General features: G+C 40.8%; 1 protein-coding gene across 5 annotated transcripts in view; it reads right to left on the bottom strand.

Annotated features, from left to right (window-relative positions):
- The window catches only part of fgf13a (fibroblast growth factor 13a), a 147,108-nt gene that overhangs the window by 17,599 nt on the left and 110,181 nt on the right, over window positions 1-19,328 (bottom strand). For all 5 annotated transcript variants that reach the window (XM_033633366.2, XM_033633365.2, XM_033633368.2 and 2 more), the window contains one exon: window positions 12,383-12,486. In XM_033633366.2, coding sequence (XP_033489257.1) covers window positions 12,383-12,486 — 104 coding nt within the window. The remainder of the gene's footprint in view (window positions 1-12,382; window positions 12,487-19,328) is intronic.

Genomic DNA, 19,328 nt, shown 5'->3' with positions numbered 1-19,328 from the left:
AAAGGCTGTGGTGTGTTTGATACAATGAAGATTTAGATTAGCTGCATAGCCCTGTTGTGTAAGTCTGTCAGCTGTTCCTTACCCTGCAGGCTATTTCTGTAGCTGTGAGAAAATTTGTGCTCTGCGATACATTTCTCTACATTGTATGGACGTGGAATAGGAAACAGTCCATCCCTTTTCATTCCTCTTTGTAAAGCATCTGTGTGGGGGATGAGCAGCATTTTCATTTAACCTAACAGACCTCTCAGTTTTAACCCATGCTGTTGGACCTGCCTGGTAGATAGGAAAATTAAAGTGAACAGAAAGCTTTAGGGTCTTCTATTCATGTTTGATAGCAGCTTAATTTTTTTCAAGCTAATACAGTGCCAGCAGTGACATCTGGTTTCATCTCACCCTCCATTATTTACATATCAAGTTATTTTTTCACCCTGATGCAAGGCCAGTGACTCAGATTTTTTTTTTTTAATTAAACTGACAACATTCACAGCAAACTGGATTTCAAACCAGCTTCCTATCTTAATAATGTGGGTAGTATAAATACGGTAAACTTCCCTCCATCTTACCAGCGCCCAGATCTCCCTGCTCATCTCTCAGCTTGAATTGTGTCATCCAATGGATTTCGCTGGCTCTAGGTCTGTTGCTTGAACTACAGATTTTACTTCACATTATTGTATGCCTACCACCACAAGACACAAAGGTTGAATCCAAATGTCCAGACTTCACCACACATGCAGAACTGGGGAGTTTGTGGGCGTGTTCCAGGGAAGTCTAGCGTTATCTGCAGGAACAGATGAGTTTGGCACTGTTCATCAACTTATATGACATGAATATGACTGCAGCGATACTTGAACATTTCCACGGCAACGAGTAAAACAGTGTCAAGGGCTGTCTGTCAGCCGCTTGCAGTCTCTGCACTCGCAGACTTTATGTGATGATGGTAAATACGTCAAACTATGTACAACTGAAGTCCATGAGGCCTGAGTCTGCAGGTCCAGAGGGTGGACATTTGGAGTCAGCCAAATAGTATAGAGACAGAGCGCAACGCGTCATAATCTGAAAGCCACGCCCCCCAAAGGGGAAACGAGGCCCGCTTTCCCCTCCGCTTCTTCGCTCGTTTGCTGTCATTCTGCCTCCGCAGCCGCGCCTTCAAGTCTCCACGACTGAATTGCTAGCTAGCTAGCTAAAATTATTAGCTATAGCTAGCTAATAATTAGCTAATAATAAGATGGCAAAGGATTATTTTAGCATGCTATGCCTACCAGAGAGGCATGCTGGTAGATTGATATAAGTGCTAGAGCGGACCGCTGGAATGGACAGCTTTAGCTTGACATACATAAATACAGTTAACTGTTACTCTAAAAAATACATTTGGAGGGTTTGACAAAGTGTTTGCTGAACACACAGGCATACTGAGTGTCAGGATCCCACAATTTCTTCCCTGTTGAAGCCTCAGGTTTGCCTGTATCCACTTTTGTCTTCTACAAGGTTCCGTTTTTCTGCTTGGCAGCTGATAAAAGCTAAGCTCTGGGTTTTTATTGGCCGTGCAGCCCACCACACAGCAGCTTTTCGGCATTTGGACTTAGGGAAAACTCAACAGGCTGGAAACGGAGGGGGAAAGTGTGAGGGGAAAGCGGGCCTCATTTTCCCTTTGGGGGCATGGCTTTCAGATTGTGCCGCGTTGCGCTCTGTCTCTATGGGAGCTGATCGAGAAAGACCCGCCCCTCTTTCTCTCTCTGACACCAAACTCTGATCAAACTGTGAAACTAAGGAGTACTGATAAAAAATAAAGCAAGATTCTGTTACTGTTTTGCCTTTTTCTTGCCAAAAATGTTTCAGGAAACATATTTTAAAGCACTGTTTGCCTGTAATACGAGTTTTCTGAGGCGGCTGAAAAAACTGAGATCAAATTGTAGAACTATGCTGCGCTAATCAAATATGAAACTAGATTCTATTACTGTGCTGCCTATTTCTCACCAAATATATTTTCAGAAATGTATTTTAGCTTAATGTTGAACTGTTATTTGAGATTGCATTTTACCAGCTGGCTGACATTGTTTTCTATGTCAAAACAGCCAATCTCCCATTACATTACCTACCAGCGGAGCGAATATTGGTACAGTGCAGCACAGTGCATTCTAATAGTTACAGGTTTTCTATCTCTCGAGCTAAAGCAAATGCCACAGCCCTTTGCCTCTGTTTTCTTTGGTCATATAACTACAATTTCAGAAGTATTTGTGTCCTCCTACTGTATAAACAGCCCAGTTTTATAAATAGACCATCTTTCCAACAGTGAAATACTTTTCTAATTTTTAATTTCCACCCTTACCCCGCAAAAATACAGTAAAAGGACATGAGCGTAATTACTTTTGCACAGCCTTAGATTGAACTTTATCGGAAACACAAAAGGTTTGCCTAAAATATGCTTCCATCCTCTCTGCTCTGCCATCTCTCCTTGCTTTTTTAAGTGTCGGTAATACCCGGCATGCAAATCTCATTTCAGTGCAGCGTTCATTTCAAATCTCAACATACAACGACACATGTAAGCTTGCCTGTACATTTGTATTTTATCTTGCATACAGACATTTCTCATACATAAATTTATTTACACCTATCTTTCTAAATGGAGTGAATTTTATATTGGGGCAAAGGGCAGAGAGAGGCAGAGAATGGTCTTGTGTTTTACAGCGATGGGGATTCTCAGCTTAAGTTATGGCAGCATTGCCTGAGCTCTTTATTGTCCAATAACTGCATAAAGGAAGGAGACACTTAAAGGCTGATGCAAGTTTTGAGTGAAACATACTAAAGGATGTTTCTCTGCCCACTTTCAATATCCATGAATGTAAAACACACAGACAAACTGGCACAGGCACTCACTGCCCATCTGTAAAAACCTCTTGTACTCTATCATACAATTACACAATTCAGCAGTGGTAAGGGTAACTGTGAAATGAATATTCCATTAGCAAGGCAGTCATGTCAAGAAGACACGATCAATTATGATGCACTCTCAAGCAGCATTCTGTTGGCTTTAAGGGAGCAATTACACCCCCATAGTGTTTTCCTGATCCAATCAGCAGGAGGAGAAATACTAGCATAATGGATCTGATCTCCTCTGTAAAGATATTGGCTGGATTTTTCACAAGAGAAGCCAAATCAATGCTGCACACTGCCCCGTGTGTATTCAGCTGCCATATCGAAACTAAGATGACACCAATTATGCCAATGGAATCAGGACTGAGTGCTGTGCTAGTTTCTTTGCAGACACATCAATGCTCGTAAGACTCACAAAAGCTAATGCTATGGCTGTGTGGTGAAGACAAATCTTCCTAAATCCGGCTTTTCAATGTTCCAGTCTTTTCAGTAGAGTGGAAGTGGATTAAAAGGCACCTTTTTTTTCTTTAGCTAAAGATAAAGTACACTCATAGTGTTCATTTGTTTGGGAATAAATTGGAGAGCTTTAAGCTAGTGGAAAAGACCCTTGCAAATACCAAACACAAATAGACACACCCACACAGGGTACACGTTCAAGCCAGTGGTACACACACACACACACACACACACACACACACACACACACACACACACACACAACACAAACTAGTTAATGACACAGCTCAATGGAGTGAAACCTTACAGCAGTGGTTATTTACCAAAGGCATTGTGCTTGCTAAATGGATGAAAAGGCATGGGTGTGAGCCAACCTCATATCTAACAAGGGTGTATAAAACAAATACATACTGTACAAGCACAATGATATGCAGCTGTTTTCTGTTTGTATTTTTATTTATATTTATCCTACATACATAGGAATATAATTTTATTGTTCTACTCTGAAGGACATAATAAAACAACCTCTGCTTCCCTAATTCAAGATTTCAGCGACACTCCTGAAGCATTAGCCTGTTTTGAAGAATTTATACCTAAATCTCAACTAAAAATGGGAGGAAAATAATAAGTGAGAATGTAGATGTAATGCTGGTGTCACATTCTCCTAGCAGCCTCTTTTTTCTTTTCACCACCTCCTCATCAACATCATTCTTTTGTCTTCTCCTGTGCATTATTCAGATTACCTTGCTTTTCATTTTAGATGTTTGGCTGGCATCCAGAGTGCGTTTATAAATGAATAAGAATGTGATTACTTCAACCCAGTTGCCAGAAAAAAAAATGATTGCAATGTTATGTCTCTGCAAACCATGGATATTTTATTATGTAGTGGATACAATGAAACTTCATGTTTTGCAACAATGCTGTGGTGAAGGTGTGGTTAGGTGTGGGCATAAAAAACACTTGGTTATGATTAGGAAAAGGTCATGTTTTGGCTTCAAACACCCATGTTTGGTGGCACAAAGCTGCTGGAAAAGTAGGGACAGGTTGGTGAAAAACACCTAGGTTGGGTGCCTCAAACGCCACTGGCAAACGCTATGATGTGTCTCTGAAAAACATCCAGATTTGGTGGCTCAACCACTGGGAACACTGCAATCTGTCAGTGAAAAACATACAGGTTCAGTGGCTCAAGCACCACTGGGAAACGGCCAGTGGATTGGTGAAAAATACTCAGGTTTTATGGCTCACACGCCGCAGGGAAATGCTGCAATGTATCAGTGAAAAACATCCAGGTTCAGTGCACCAAAAACTGCTGGAAACACTGCGATTGGTGCCAAAAAACAGCCCTTGTTGTTTGTTGGTCTCAAACTACTTTCTGCAGCGGTCTGCAGCTCGGTGGGTGTCTTGCCCAGGTTTCAGCCTGTTCTTTAGAAATGCTAATATGACACATATGAAACATACAAATGTAACGTATCCTTGGTTTGTAGTAACATACAGTGCGGATTTTTGCTGGTATCATGTCGTTGTCTGGCAGATGAAAATATCAACGGACTAAATGTGCACTGGGAAATGTCATTGTCAATATCATGTTAAATAGCCTAATATTGTGTGACCTATGAGATAAGTTGCCAAGACAACTTAGATATGAACTTGTATTATGCAGACAGGATTTTGGGATATTAATTACTGACGGATCTGTTTATCTTACTGTTACATTTAGAATTTATTTTTAGCTCCTCCTCGTTGTATACAAAGCCCTAAATGGGCTCAGACCAAGCTAAATCGCCAACTCCCTTGTCAACTATTTGCCTCCAAAAACACTGCAATCATCTGCTGCTGGTTTATTGGAGGTTCCCGGCAACAGCTGGAAGATGATCAGGGATGCAGCCTTTGTCAGTTACGCCCCAAAGCTATGGAACGCACTACCTATGGATATCAGAGAGGCTAGCTCGCTAAATATTTTTTAAAAGAAAGCTAAAAACGTAACTGTTCACTTTAGCCTTTAACTAGCTTTGACTTTGCTCATACAGGTCTGAAACTCTTTCTATTTACACTTTACGCTGCTGCAACTCTATTAAAATCTAACTTGATTTTATGATTCATAGTTTTACAACTCTTTGATTTCTGAATCAATTAATCCATGTTTTAAACTGTTTAAATGTGCTTTTATATTGAATTGCCTTGTTTGTCTGTTTTATGTTCATTGTCTGTTTTCATGTGATGCACTCAGTGCTCATACTGCCCTTATTGTAAAGCAGTTTTTGCTGCATTTCATGTATGAAATGTGTTATATATGTATAGTTTATTATAATATATTTATTATTGTTATAATAATTGTCCATGGAAACTGTGCAGGGTGCGTCCCTGCCTCCTCAGAGCATATACCATATCCACAGTGGTCATGGTCTTCTTCTTAGCAAGTTTGGTGTAGTTAGGTGACGGCATCCCAGACCTCGTTCTCCAGGAAGACCTTCAAACACACCGCAGGTCTCCTTGTAGACGAGGCAGGGGATGTGCTTAACACTGAGCCAGACGGTGGATAGCAGCGGGCTTGGTGATTTATGCAGATGCTTGGCACACCTAGTCCTTTTCCTTTTTTGCCACTAAACCTCTTATTAGTCACTCTCATCAATAGAGTGCTTTTTCATTTAGTTTACTCTCTCAAGTTATTTAATGTTAAGTGTTTTATTGCCGTTTAAATACAAGCTATTATATGGCCATTTAAAACATATGTCTGGTAGTTGTTCTATATTAACGGCCATATTGGCTGTCAAAAAAAACCCTGAATGCAAACTTTTTCTTCTGCCAACTGGGCTAGATTGGTCTCATGTGTAATGCAGGAACTTTCACAGGAGGTACGACTATGGCAGATCTTTCACCAGCCTGGTTATTTAGGCAATAAAAGAGCCTGTAAACCTCACCTGATAAATATGTCCACCCCAAGAGCCCTGAACTCTCCATTTTACACACACTCACACAGAGCAGTCTAGACGAAACTCAACTGGAGCCTCAGTGACTCACACTAATTCAAATATGACCCACCAGGAAATTAATAACACCACTTCAAAGGCACCTCGCGAGATATGTGGACACCACTTAGCTCAGGATCTAAAAATATACCCACATATCTAAATACATATCAAGAAAGCTCCAAGGCTATTTTCTAGATTCAGTAGAATATTGAATGCATTGCTACAGATATATAAGAAGATGCTGGGCTGGTAACTGTGAATTTTCTCAGATTATTTTAGATAATGTCGACAACACTTTTTACTTATCTGTAATAGAGGATGCTTTGGCAGCTCTAATGTAAAACTTGCTCCACTACGTTTGCAAAGGTAGAGGGGCAAACAAGAAAAGAGAGGATAGTAAAGTAAAATACATATTAATTGGCTCTTCCTCTCCCACACATTGACACTGATGGATGAATATATTTTCACTGGTGTACTGCATTCTGCCTCTCCCACACATGTGCACTCTTTTTCTCACTCCTCCTTTCTCTCTCACTCTCTTTTTTCCTTGGTGTATGCTGTTATACCTACAGAAAACAGTTTGTACAAACAGATGCACATACACTAGATGCATGTGACGCAACTCTAAAAGCCACTCAAATTAATCAGCTATCAAAGAAAATGCATAAAATCAAGTTGGGCTTAAACATGCATATACATTTATAATTTAGTATGCATTAGAATGTGTATGTTAAAAATGTAAATTGACTATACATGTAAATCATGTGAATCCTATTCATTATATTGCAAACATTAATTCCAGTTTCCACTCATGCATGCACTTATGCACACATGTAGAATAATGGGTAGCATCCACATCCGAGCAGCAGCATGTCACCCCCCTCCCCCCCCCCCCCCCCCCCCCCACACACACACACCCAGAATACGTCATCTGTTGTCTCTCCACAGTTGATTGGGAATCTCCCTCCAATGCTGACCTGCTATTGGCTGGTTTATTGTGTGCCTTCAAGGCAGCACTTTACCATAGCAGCAATCCCAGTAAGACAGGCACTATTAGGCAGCCAGCTACACATTCAATTCAATTCCCTCTCTAATTTAGCTGAAATGGAAAGCTCTACACCCCATCCCCCCGACTGCTTTCTTTCAATTTAACACACCTACAAGATGTACTGTATTTCATGTGAGGGCTGGTATTTAGCACAGCATAGATGGTATACAGTATGTAGCATGCAGCATTCTCTTTTTCTTTTTACGCTCCTTACCATTTGACTAAGATTTAACACGTTTTTGCATCACAAATACACAGAATAGGTTAAAATGCAAATGCAGTGCTTGCAAGAAGAATTTAGCAATGTCAGATGTCAGAAAGTGCTTCACAATTAAAAATCAACACGCACAAAAACATATAATAAGAGACGCAATGTGAGAATGTAAAAACCAAACAAAGGCAATTTTAAGTGTAAAGACCTTTGCACACTATTTTTTGCAGACTTTTCTGCGTTTTTCGCATCCGTCAGAAGCCTTTAGAGACATTTGACCAAGGATCAGTGAAGAAAATGTGGCGGCAGGACACAGCCATGATGAGACAGAAGAATGGGGCGCACAGAATCATTTCATAACTCAGATAGCTCACTTTCAACAGGTCAGATAGTAATATTCAGGTGGATGATGATGAAGAAGAGGAGGATGTGGAGATAGAGAGGGAGGACAGCTCCACCCTTACATGCAGTTGCGGTGCCAAATGAAAGACCGGGAGGGAGTGGTGACAGCCATAGGTAATTTCAGGGGAGAGAGGCAAGGGAGGAAATGTGTCATTTCATTTTGTCATGAATTTTCGCAATGTATAGAATGATAAAACGCATCAGAATCAGTGTGCAAGGTTTCTGTGCGTAATGATTGTTTTCTGATGATAGATTTAAAGAAAGGACTCAGTGTGCAAAGGCCTTAAGTCTTGAGTTTAGTAGTGAGTTTAAAAGTCACAACCTCCAGTACATAGACTCATTTTAGTTTTATGCCTGAAGCCAAGTAAGACAAACAAACTCCAGTCAGTACCTCAGAGACCATCTAGTGATACAGCGCTGTAATAGCTCACTAAGATCGGTAGTCTGACCAATAGAAAGCTCTGGGTGTGGTCACATGGACCTCAAAATGGATTCTGAATTTGGTAAGGACGCAGATTAAAGAAAACAAAATAAGTGTCAGATTAGACCTTTTCAACCTGGTGGAAAAAAAAGCTTTGTATTGGTGCTCTGGATCACTAATTTTGTGAAACAAAATAGGATCCAGGTCAGAGCCTTGGGGTACACCACTGACAAAGCAAAACTGAAACTTGGTAAGGTCATTACTCTCATCAAAGCTAGTTGAAATCTGCTTGGCATTGTGGATTTTTGCTGAAAATATCAGAAAATAGAAGGGCCACACCTCAGCCAAGGCCGTAGTCCAGTCTTCCATAATATACAAATCTGCAACCGCAACAATGTCTCGATAGATTTCCAAAACTATTACAGCTATGTCAAATGAATGCTCCATAACACCTGCTTTCTGTATGAAATTTTAGCAATTAAATGTGTAGGCTACCCCAGGGGATTACTGGTACCTGTGAATGTGAATTGTGATATTGAGTCTTTGTACTTTTACAGTTGATTATGTTTCACAATTGTCTACTGGATTTTAGGATGCATGCTATTCATTCTGTTAAGGCCTTATCTCGCAATGTTAACAAAAGTGGGGGGGGATCATGTATGTACGCTCCATGATTTGGATCCACTCGAGAACCGAGTAGGTTCTTTCTTACACCTTGCTACACCCTTACATCAAGTTTCATGAAAACTGGCAAGTGTTTTTTTTCCGTACTCCTGCTGACAGACAAACATCAACAAACAAACTGAACCAAAAACATAACCTCCTTGGCGGAGTAATAAGACAGTTTAGAAACAGGCCAATAACTCTACTGCTGCTTCTCTCTGCTGGTGGAGCCTTTGCCAGCAGGATCCATTTTTATTAAATTAATCCTACAGCTTGCCACATATGCTTATGCTTAATTACTGACAGCCAAGCTCATATCATTAAAATCACTCACTGAGAGCTGTGGACTGCTGGGGAGCCATGTTAAATACAGTACATGCATGTGTGGGAAGGGGTTGAAGAACTATGTTTTATTTCAATTATTCTTGTATATTCCCCTCAGGCATGCTTAGCTGGGGCAACAACCCCCATGGATATGTTGTCCAACAATTGCAAGGGCTCATTAAAATGTAATTATAGGCGGACCATAGCACACTGCAAAGGGCCACAGTTATTATGTTGTTACTCTTTTGGCCCTAAAAATCAGACATTGAATGGGATCTTTTTTCTAAACATAGATTTTAACTAGAGATTAAATATTTATTTTAAACTGATGATTTTTTTTTAAATAGATTTAGGGAGAAAATTACATTTCTATGGACAGCAGCTCAATTAGTTGTACTTACTGATAATGAATGACCGGTAAAACAACACAGTTCTAAGTTTCTTCAGGTTGCGTAGCTACCGTAAAACTTCATTGAAAAGCCTCGTCCCAACAAGATGCCCAGTTCTTTTTACCAGCCCAGTGTGGCTATACATTTTGACAAATAAAGGCCTGTCTCAATTAGATGGCTGGTCTGGTTGCCCAGCAGTTCTTTTTTCATAGAAGTTATTTGGACGTTTGATTGTTGGCTATCTCAAGTTTTGTGTCTATCCCTTGATTACCCTGTAAGTTATTCATATTCCTTTAGTCCGTAAGGGTCTTTGTGAAAAAGAAGTGAATCAGGTGTGTTACCATTAAATGGAGCAACACCTGGAGCTAGTTCAGGCATCTCAAACTGCACTAATTCATACACGTCATACCTCACTCTCCATATGCTATCTACAAAATACACCTTCCCAATTTGGCAGTGTATGTAAGCTACAAAATCTTCCCCACTCTCCCTTTGCATTGTCTATGCTGCTGCTGCCCTGCATCAGTAGTGCTGCTTGCTCTTTCAGCTCCACCTCCACCCCAGCTTCCACCTACAGGCTCGGGCTATGGGGGAGATATTTAATCACCACTCCCCAATATCTCATGTCAACATTTCTGCGGGGAGCGATGAGGCCGGAGTCTAGATGCCAAACTCGAACTATGTTCTGCAGTTGAAATAAACATTTAAACGTGAGTTGTCTGACTGAACTGGTTTGGAGTGAAGAAACAAGTTGACACAAAGCGTAGTTTTGTCAGAAGTTGGCGATATAGGCTATGCTTTATGTATGGCTGTAATCCGCCAGTAAACAGAGTAGAAGAAGTAGAGGTTGAGACTGGAAACAAAACAAGTCGCATTGGCCATGTAACCCATCTGCGAGTGAAGCCTTCAGGAATTTATTTTAATTAAGTTGTTGCATGCTGTCCGGGGAAGAAGACAAATTCAAAATATCACATAAATCAAAAACACCAACAGCAGAAACAGCCGATCAGTCATGTCAGTTACATGTTTGCTGTGTCTGAACTTACTCGGCAAAGGTGTTTCAATATCCCACTTAGCCCATCAACTCTTTTTTGACAAAGGTAGAAACTTCCTCAAGCAAGCATAAAACAAAGAATGTTTTATCGAATTTTGCTGTTTCATAATAGCTTTTCCAATGTTCAAAATATGCAGAAAGATATATTTATGGAAACACTCTGGTTTTGGTCTATTAATAATACTGTGTTATCATTATGATTACTTGATTGATGCAGTGATTGTGGATTTAATACTGGCTGATTGCAAATCTATGTATTTACATAGTTTTAATTGAGATTAAATAGCGTGGTGTTACTTCATGTGAAGCACTGAAGTTTACATGATCAGCTTTCAGTTATTTTATTTGTGTGTCACTATCAGTGGCTCATCACCTACCAGCTTTCTGGTTCAGAGACAGTTCTCACTATTATTCTGCTGCCATCTTTATAATGCTGCTCGCTGCTGCTGCCAATACCTCAATCTCTTATTTAATGTATTGAATATTTTTGGTAGCATTGTTCTTGAATGTGTTTATTCAGGATGTTAGTCCTTTCAGCTGTATTCTTGTTGCTTCTTGGATTTGGAGAAAGAGGCTCTGCTCTTTGAGGAAGCTCTCAAGGAATCTAACTGAATAACCATCTGCAGTTCCTTGACGTAAGTGTCTCTGACTGAACTAATGCCTGGTGATAGCTATCACATTAGCCCTGTTTATTAATGCATTTGTGTTTGCGTGTATGAGAGAGTGAAATCGGGGGGAGAGAGAGGAGCCAGAAGGCCTGTTTCCCTCCTTCCTTCATCACATTACTGTCTAACTATTTAATAGATAATTTGTCAGCAGCAGCTGCAGAATAAAAAGCTACAAGATCATTAGGTTTTCTTTGCTGTTTCTAGGCTTGTTTCCATCAATCACCATTGTGTCTGCCTACCGAGACCTTTACCATAGGGAACAATCTTTACTAATTTGACTATGAGGATTGTCTGGTAACCGTGAATGTGTGTGTCTGCACGCCCTCCGGGTGCACATCCAAGCCGCCTGTCAGTCTTCTCGGTGACGCCTGCCACACAATGTGATGGTGGCATTTGGGAGGAAGACGAACAGGAACATTGTTCGGCCTGCAACTGAATTATTCATAACCTTGCACATTTAATCAAAGATGAAGAGGCAGCTGCCACGATCGGATATGTCACTGCTCCGCCTGCTTATACTATCCTTGAACTTTTTATTGACACTGAATTATATAAGAAAATGATGCTGCTCTTTCATCAGAGTTGGGATGATGTTGTGTCTGAGTGGGCACAGTGAGAGCGACAAATAATATCAACAAAAGAAAAATCTGCTAATGTATAAACACGTTAATGAAAATCACTGCTTTTCCTTACAGTATCTATCCTCTCTCTGTCGCATGTTTTTGTTATGCTTCTTCCAATCACTCATGTCACCATAGTAACTCCAATGTCTGCCAGAGACCGAGCATTCTGTCTGCATCCAGCTGGACTCGAAGGTCAGAGTTAGGATGGAAGCCAGGACCCATCCCACACGTGCGCACACACACACACACACACACACACACACACACACATTTAGACACTTACTGACGTGTACAGGTAGCCCTCACTGTTCATAGCCAGATAGAGTTTGGTCTGCACCCCCTGGATGGCCACCACTCGCAGCCCCACTGGAATAAGGTTGAACATGGCTGGAAAGAGACAACAGAAAGAAAGGATAAACAAAGCGTGTACACTTAATACATTTTTTCAAAGACATTAAGGCAATTAATAAAAAAATGTCTATGATGCAGTTACCATAAATTCTCATGATTCTATTAGATACTTAAGATATAAATCACATACAGTAGTTGAGTAATTCACTGAGCCACCAACAGAGTCAAATTTGACAGAGACAATATTACCCTGCCGTTGACATTTTCATTTTCACATCACAGGACAGACAGTATGTCTAAAGCCCCGTTCACAACAAGCAGTACAGTTTGGTTCACTTCAGTGCGCTTTTTTTCCGTCTCCGTCTAACATGACTTTTAGTAATGAGTGGATCTTCAAGCGTTTATATATATTAACTTCGACCGGATTATTTAAGATGCATATTCCAATCATCACTTGGAGAAAAAAAAAAATGTCGTGGAGCATTGTTCCTGTGGGCTCCTGCAACACTAAACCCCTGAGCTTGCCTGAGAAGGACTAAATGCACAAACCTGCTATTTTTAAATATCCCATGGAGAGAGACTTTCACTGCAGCCTGTTTTATTTTGTTCTGAAAATGTCTGCATGTGACCCCAGTCTGTGGATGATAAACAAGGTGCAGACTGATAAAGGAGGAAATACAGTGAGTGCTGGACGGTGCAGTGAGTGACAACAACCACATGAAAGAGTACTGTTTGCAATTGAAATGCTCGGATCTAGGTAGGTATGTCTGAAGCATTACTTTTGGTTCCAAAGGGACCATACCTAAAGTGTTTGGTGGAAACGGGGCTAGTTGTTACTTAGAGAAATTCATATTTAAGAGCGAGCCCAAGGCACAGTGAGCTCTGCCTGGCAGCATTCACCATTAAGGGGTTAAAATATTTGTTATGAGTGTTCCCTGTTTCTGTCTGGATGGAAGAGTGAATTGTCAAAACCAAACCACAAATAGAGGTACGACATAAGCTCGGGGACTCAGCCACTCTCTCCCAGGGGTGTTTCAAGAAGCAAATGAACAAAATTAGAAACAAAACACAGAAACAGAGAAATCGTTGAAATGACAAAGCACCTCACCATGTTGTATATTCACACTAAGTGAAATCATAGGCTGTGTAAAGTTAAGCCTACATTGCGAAAATATGTGAAATTCTTTAAGATGAAAAAAACAAACTGTGGCCAAATGTAAATCTGTGATGATAACAGCTGTTATCTGACAACGCAGTTCTCTCCATCATGCTATTTATCTGCAGTCGCTATGGACCAGCTGTGATGCAGCATTATATACGAGAGTGAAAAAGAGAGAGAAAACACTTGCACACCTCTGTATATAAGCTTCATGCTCACACACACACACACACACACACACACACACACACATATACATAAACCTGTCTGTGACCGGTGGGCTGAGGCAGAGAGAGCCAGCGGCGGCACAGCTGGTTAATGAGGTGCACCTCTACCTAATTAATGTCAGCCTGTACTGTATACAAGTGTGTCTGCGTTTGTTTCATAAGATTCTGCCAGGAAACCCACGGGCTGAAGAGAGGGAAGCACATGTACATCCACCTGAAAGTCTGCAGTCGTGCTTCTATCCCAGAGAGGAAAGAAAAAAAGGAAACTTCTCGGCTTTTGTTCTGACTGTTGTTGCACATGCTGCCAAACAGTGATGCCATCGCCACTGCTGTGGAGTTTTGTTTCGCACTTTTGATAGTATGACAGTAGATAATGCCCACAGGAGAGTCATAACATTCATCTTAAGTTTCCCTTTTGATTCCCTTTGTCACATTAGGATGTGGACTTCCAGGTTGAGGAGAAATAAAACTTCATTCTCACATCAGTTAAGCTTTGAGTCGGCTGTGTGTGCCCTTACTATAGGTCCTCTCGTCAGCCACTTAGTAGATCCCTATCTGCGGACTCCTTTGAGCGAAGTGCACTATAGGGTCTTTTTGATGGGCTGTTTCATCTGCCCTTATCGCTTTAACGCTGCAGACCGACTTTTCTCCGAGCTTTCATTGTAAACAACAGCCACAGGAATGCATAATGTATTTACTTGGTAGAGTAAACAGGCATGGCCGATATATTCCTAGTTCAGTGGAAAGACGTTTAAGTCCCAGAACCACTCGCTTTGTGGTTCCCTGCCTCTCCCTCTCTATCCATCTTTCTTCATCGTTATTTTGTTTCTTCAAATGCCATGTTTTCAGCATACTCCCTTGTCTGTTGTCGTGTCCCCAGTGACATGTTTGAAATGATTTCACGGTCAGAGTATATCAACAACAACAACAAAGAATGTCAGGCAGTTGGACAGATAAAGATCCCACAAGAATATTTACCAGCACTTTAAGAATGACGGATACATTGGAGGATGATTTGGCTGATCACAAGCAATATTTCCAAAACAGATGTCACAGACATAAAATGCCTTAGCGTAGCTTGTAGTGTAATACGCAGTAGCAAATAGGGCTGCACAATTACTCAGAGTATTATTGAGACTGCAATATGGCCAGGTGCAACATCCAAATTCCAGGGGATGCTTTTTGTTTTTGAAGGTACAATGTGCCACAACAATTCTAAATGAAGCATTGTGGTGCTACAGAGATGCCCCAGCCTACAACAAATCATATTCCAGACATAAGGAACATAATTGTTTGGTACAGACCCCGCAAAAAACACATCATCATCATTTTATATATATTTTTTACATTATCGCAATTGCAATACCTGTCAGAATAATTGCAATATGACTTTTTTGCGCAGAGTTTGTATGTTCTCTCAACACATTCTCACTCTGACCTCGCCAGACATTGACTTGCTTGGTCATGGACTTTCCACGTCCACATACAATGTGCAAAGTACCCTGGGTTTGTTGGTTGTTGGCGTTCTGAGACCCCGTGTCAAGTTCTACCTGTTACATGCATTGTCTTCTTTCAAGGCACTTTTCCGTTTCCACAGGAAGTTTACCGTTTACATACAGTCTCTTTCAAAATAAATGCACTGTGATAGTCTAGTGACCTGTCCAGGGTGTACCCCGCCTCTTGCCCAATGTCAGCTGGGATAGGCTCCAGCCCCCCTGCGACCCTCAAGAGGATAAGCAATTATGGAAAATTAATGAATGAATTAATGTATGTCATGCTGCCTTAAGAGTTGTCTCGATGTTTTTGTTTTAATGTATTCAGTAAACAATCACAACTCATGTCTGCTCCTCCTGAGGCCCACTTCTTACTCATACTGATGCTGCATGGTGGAGTGCATCTTAAATTCTAAATTATATTCTTAGTGATTTATAGTCGAGTCACTTTGTTAACTAACTTAAGATCACATTTAAATTGCACATAAACACATAGTTAGTGGTGACAGTCCTATAATGGTACAGCAATCAAAAGATGGCTCCCATGGGAAAGATGCACCACTGTCTACGACAGATTGGTGTGTGTGTGTGTGTGTGTGTGTGTGTGTGTGTGTATGTGTATATATATGTATATATATATATATATATATATATATATATATATATATATATATATATATATATATATATATATATATATATATATATAGGTGATGCCTGCTTTGGCAGCCATGTTCAGCAGATGCTGCCAGTAAAATGTATATCTCAAACATACAGGACTTACTACTTACAACCTCAATATCTGCAGTATTTTATGCACACTATACAGTAATCTTGTGCATCTATTAAGATTACAAACCAGTGATGGATCTGATTGCCAAATCTGTATTTACTGAAACTATCAATACTGCAATTATGGGTAGAACCTGAGCTGCACTACGAACAGCATCCTAACATAAACTATAATTAGTGTATGTACATAATTACTTAACTAGTCCACAATAAATTATTTATTTTCTAAGCAAAAATATGGAAGGAACGAAAGAGCATGCAGTACTTTGTTTGTTGTCTTTCCAATTTTTCTCCCTTTTGGAGCACTCCTCAATACTGCTTTGTGGAGGCTGAACAGTTTTTTCCTGAAATTCATGGTTTCAAGTTACAAATATCAGCAAACTTTCTCCTTCTCTGTTCTGATTGATCCATCTTAGCGTTGCTATGTACAGAGCTGGGGGGGATGTATTTTCATAAGACATCTCTCTTCACTATCAAACCGACAAGAGTTGCAAACTTATCCAACACATTTGGATTTGTGTAAATACATTTTGTATCTTGTTTTTCTAGTATGTAGCATAGTTTTAGATCTGATTCCTCCCTCTCCTGAAACATCTTGCTACCTGAGCAGTTCTCGTCATTATAATTGCAGCGTTCCCACTCTGCGTCACTCACTGAGTTTCCTCCCTTTGTTCTCCCACCACGGCGCACAGTACACATCTGCAGTCCACTTAATTTCAGAAGGATTACCAGCCGGTGTACTGATGGAGATTTTCAAGAGGGGAAACTCAATTACTTCCTGGCTCCTAGAAACACCTGAGCACACTGAAGAGGATGACAGGGCCACCACCCACTCACAGACCTTTCCTGCCGCAGAGTGGCACATGGAATAAGAAGGGTGAAGAGGCCTGTGTGACAGTTTTCATGATTGCTCGCAGTCTGTCTCCATGTTTCACCCACTAACAGCCCAGGAGTCATGATCAGTTTAGTTTGACACTAAACCTGAGCGTTCCCAGCAATCGCTACTCGCATTTTAAAACATTTATCCTATCTGTTACTCAGTCTGGGAGCAGCATGCCGGCAATTAGAGCAACTTTAATATGACATCCCGACAGCTAAAAAGTAAGCTGTTGTGACAAGATTACACGGCCCTTCTGTGGTCTGTTACTGTGCGACTGCAGTGGCTCTTCAGTGGAGATAAATTAGGTTATGTTAAGAAAATGTAAGGCTGAATTAGGTAAATAAAACATGACTCTTGTATTCAGAAGTCAAAACATTAAATGCAATTTCAGAGTATAGCAGTGTTTTTAGATTATTGTGTGCTCGGGAAGCTCACAAGAGACGTCAGCTGACTACTCCTCTCAGGATTAACAGAACACAGAAATGTGTAGTGCAAAGGACATTATAGATATAGGAAACTTTAATGACAGGAGGAGTTAATTTGTGAAACTTGCTAAAAAAAATTGTTAAACAGTCGGTGGCAATTAAATGAGCTCTTATCTGATGTGAATTTCACGTCAGAGGACTTGCCAATTTCTTTGCCTAATTCTGGGATCCACAGTGTCTCCAGTCATGCTGACAATAAATTAGAAAATTGGACATTTTAACAATCCTTTGAATCCAAACTTTACTGTCTGTTTACAAAGATGTTTGAAAGCATAATATCTAGGACAAGACTGAGCACGGACTGCATTTTGAACACTGAGGCAGTACGCTCCTTCTTTCGAAGAAGAGGATTTAGAGTTGCTGTACAGTTCTGTCTCTTTTCTCTGTGTGGATACCCAGTGGGTTTGCTCAGCTGTGATGCAACATGAGAAAATGGTTGATACTGTATAAAATGGGAGAGAAATCACTGGGATTTATGAGACTTGGGTTTCTTACTTCTGACATTGTTTGCCTTGCTAATGAAAATGTCATGGAAAATATCAAACTTCTTTATTACTGCAGCCAAACAGCTGAGTCTGTCTTCTCAGCACACTGCAGTATCAAATCCTTGTGTGTGTCTGTGTGAGTATGCGTGTGTGCATTTGAGTAGGTCCTCTCCCACCATCACAAGACACCAGTAGCACCAGAGGACTGCGCTCTCCATCACCATGGAGACAAGCGCACCCAGCGCCTAACAACGCTATTTTTGGAGCAGTGCAAAGAGCTTCACTCTTTCTCCCTTTTCCTATTCAGCAGCACTCTTTAATTTTCTCTTCAAAAAACTATTTTGGAGCCAGTGCAGGCGAGTTGTTATGTAAGTCAACAGAAAAGTGAGTCCGTGCAGACATGTTGGGTGGGGTGAGGTATAATGCGGACGTCTTTAAGATGTCATTTCATTGTCTTCACTTTTACTATACACTCTGTTCTGTGCCGTATTTAACTTTGCTGTCGTTTTATTTAGGGAACAAGTTCCACACAAATCAGATCCCACTTTCACAGAGCTGCTGTTTATATCTAAGATACGCACGCCATGTCCACCAGGGGAGTAATTGAATACAGAGGTACTAATTCAGAGGCTCCAGAAGTGTTTACATCCGCTTAGTGTCGGGATTACGCAGCAAGTATTACATCAAAGCTGTTTCAGTGCGCCATGCAGGTCTTTTCCCTCATATTGTTTTAGTATGGGGGCAAAGTGGATTGCACGTAGGTCACTATCTGTTGTACTGCTCTCATCTTTAAAAGCATGTAGTGTTCACTGTCTAATTATATGTGGTCCATTTCTGCTGCATTGTTACCAGACAAGTGGCTGCGTAGCTCCTCTTCCATTGATCTCCTCTTTAATCTGTCTATGGGAAAACAAAGGGCTGGTGGGTGTGACGGCTATGATAGGGATGCATCAATACATAGTTTAAGACAAAACTGGCTCTCGCAGCAGAGGCAGCGTGGAGGAGAGTTAAAAAGCCAATCATGGTTAGTGTTGAGGTCGCCATAGGATGACTTTGATTAGATCAGATTAAACAGCCACTCAGTGCTGCAGTGCTCATATGCACTGGCTGAGAAGAAGAATGTTTGTCTCTGTTCTGTGAACCAATACTGTTTATCCAGGAGCGGGAGTGAGAATAAAAACAAGCTCAGTGTTGCTGAATTTCAGTTTTGAACCACAATTCAGATGGAGAGTTTGGCATTTTAAAGGGAGGGGCGGCGCGCTGAGGTATTAGGGCTGCCAGCGAGTGGTCAGATTAATATTGTGTCAATGGGCAGGCAGAGCAGTCGGGCAGTCTGGCAGTTATGGCTGGGGTATAC

The sequence above is a fragment of the Epinephelus lanceolatus genome, chromosome 7 (genome assembly GCF_041903045.1).
Source record: "Epinephelus lanceolatus isolate andai-2023 chromosome 7, ASM4190304v1, whole genome shotgun sequence".
Classification (NCBI taxonomy): domain Eukaryota; kingdom Metazoa; phylum Chordata; class Actinopteri; order Perciformes; family Serranidae; genus Epinephelus; species Epinephelus lanceolatus.
This window is presented reverse-complemented; position numbering and strand designations above follow the sequence as displayed.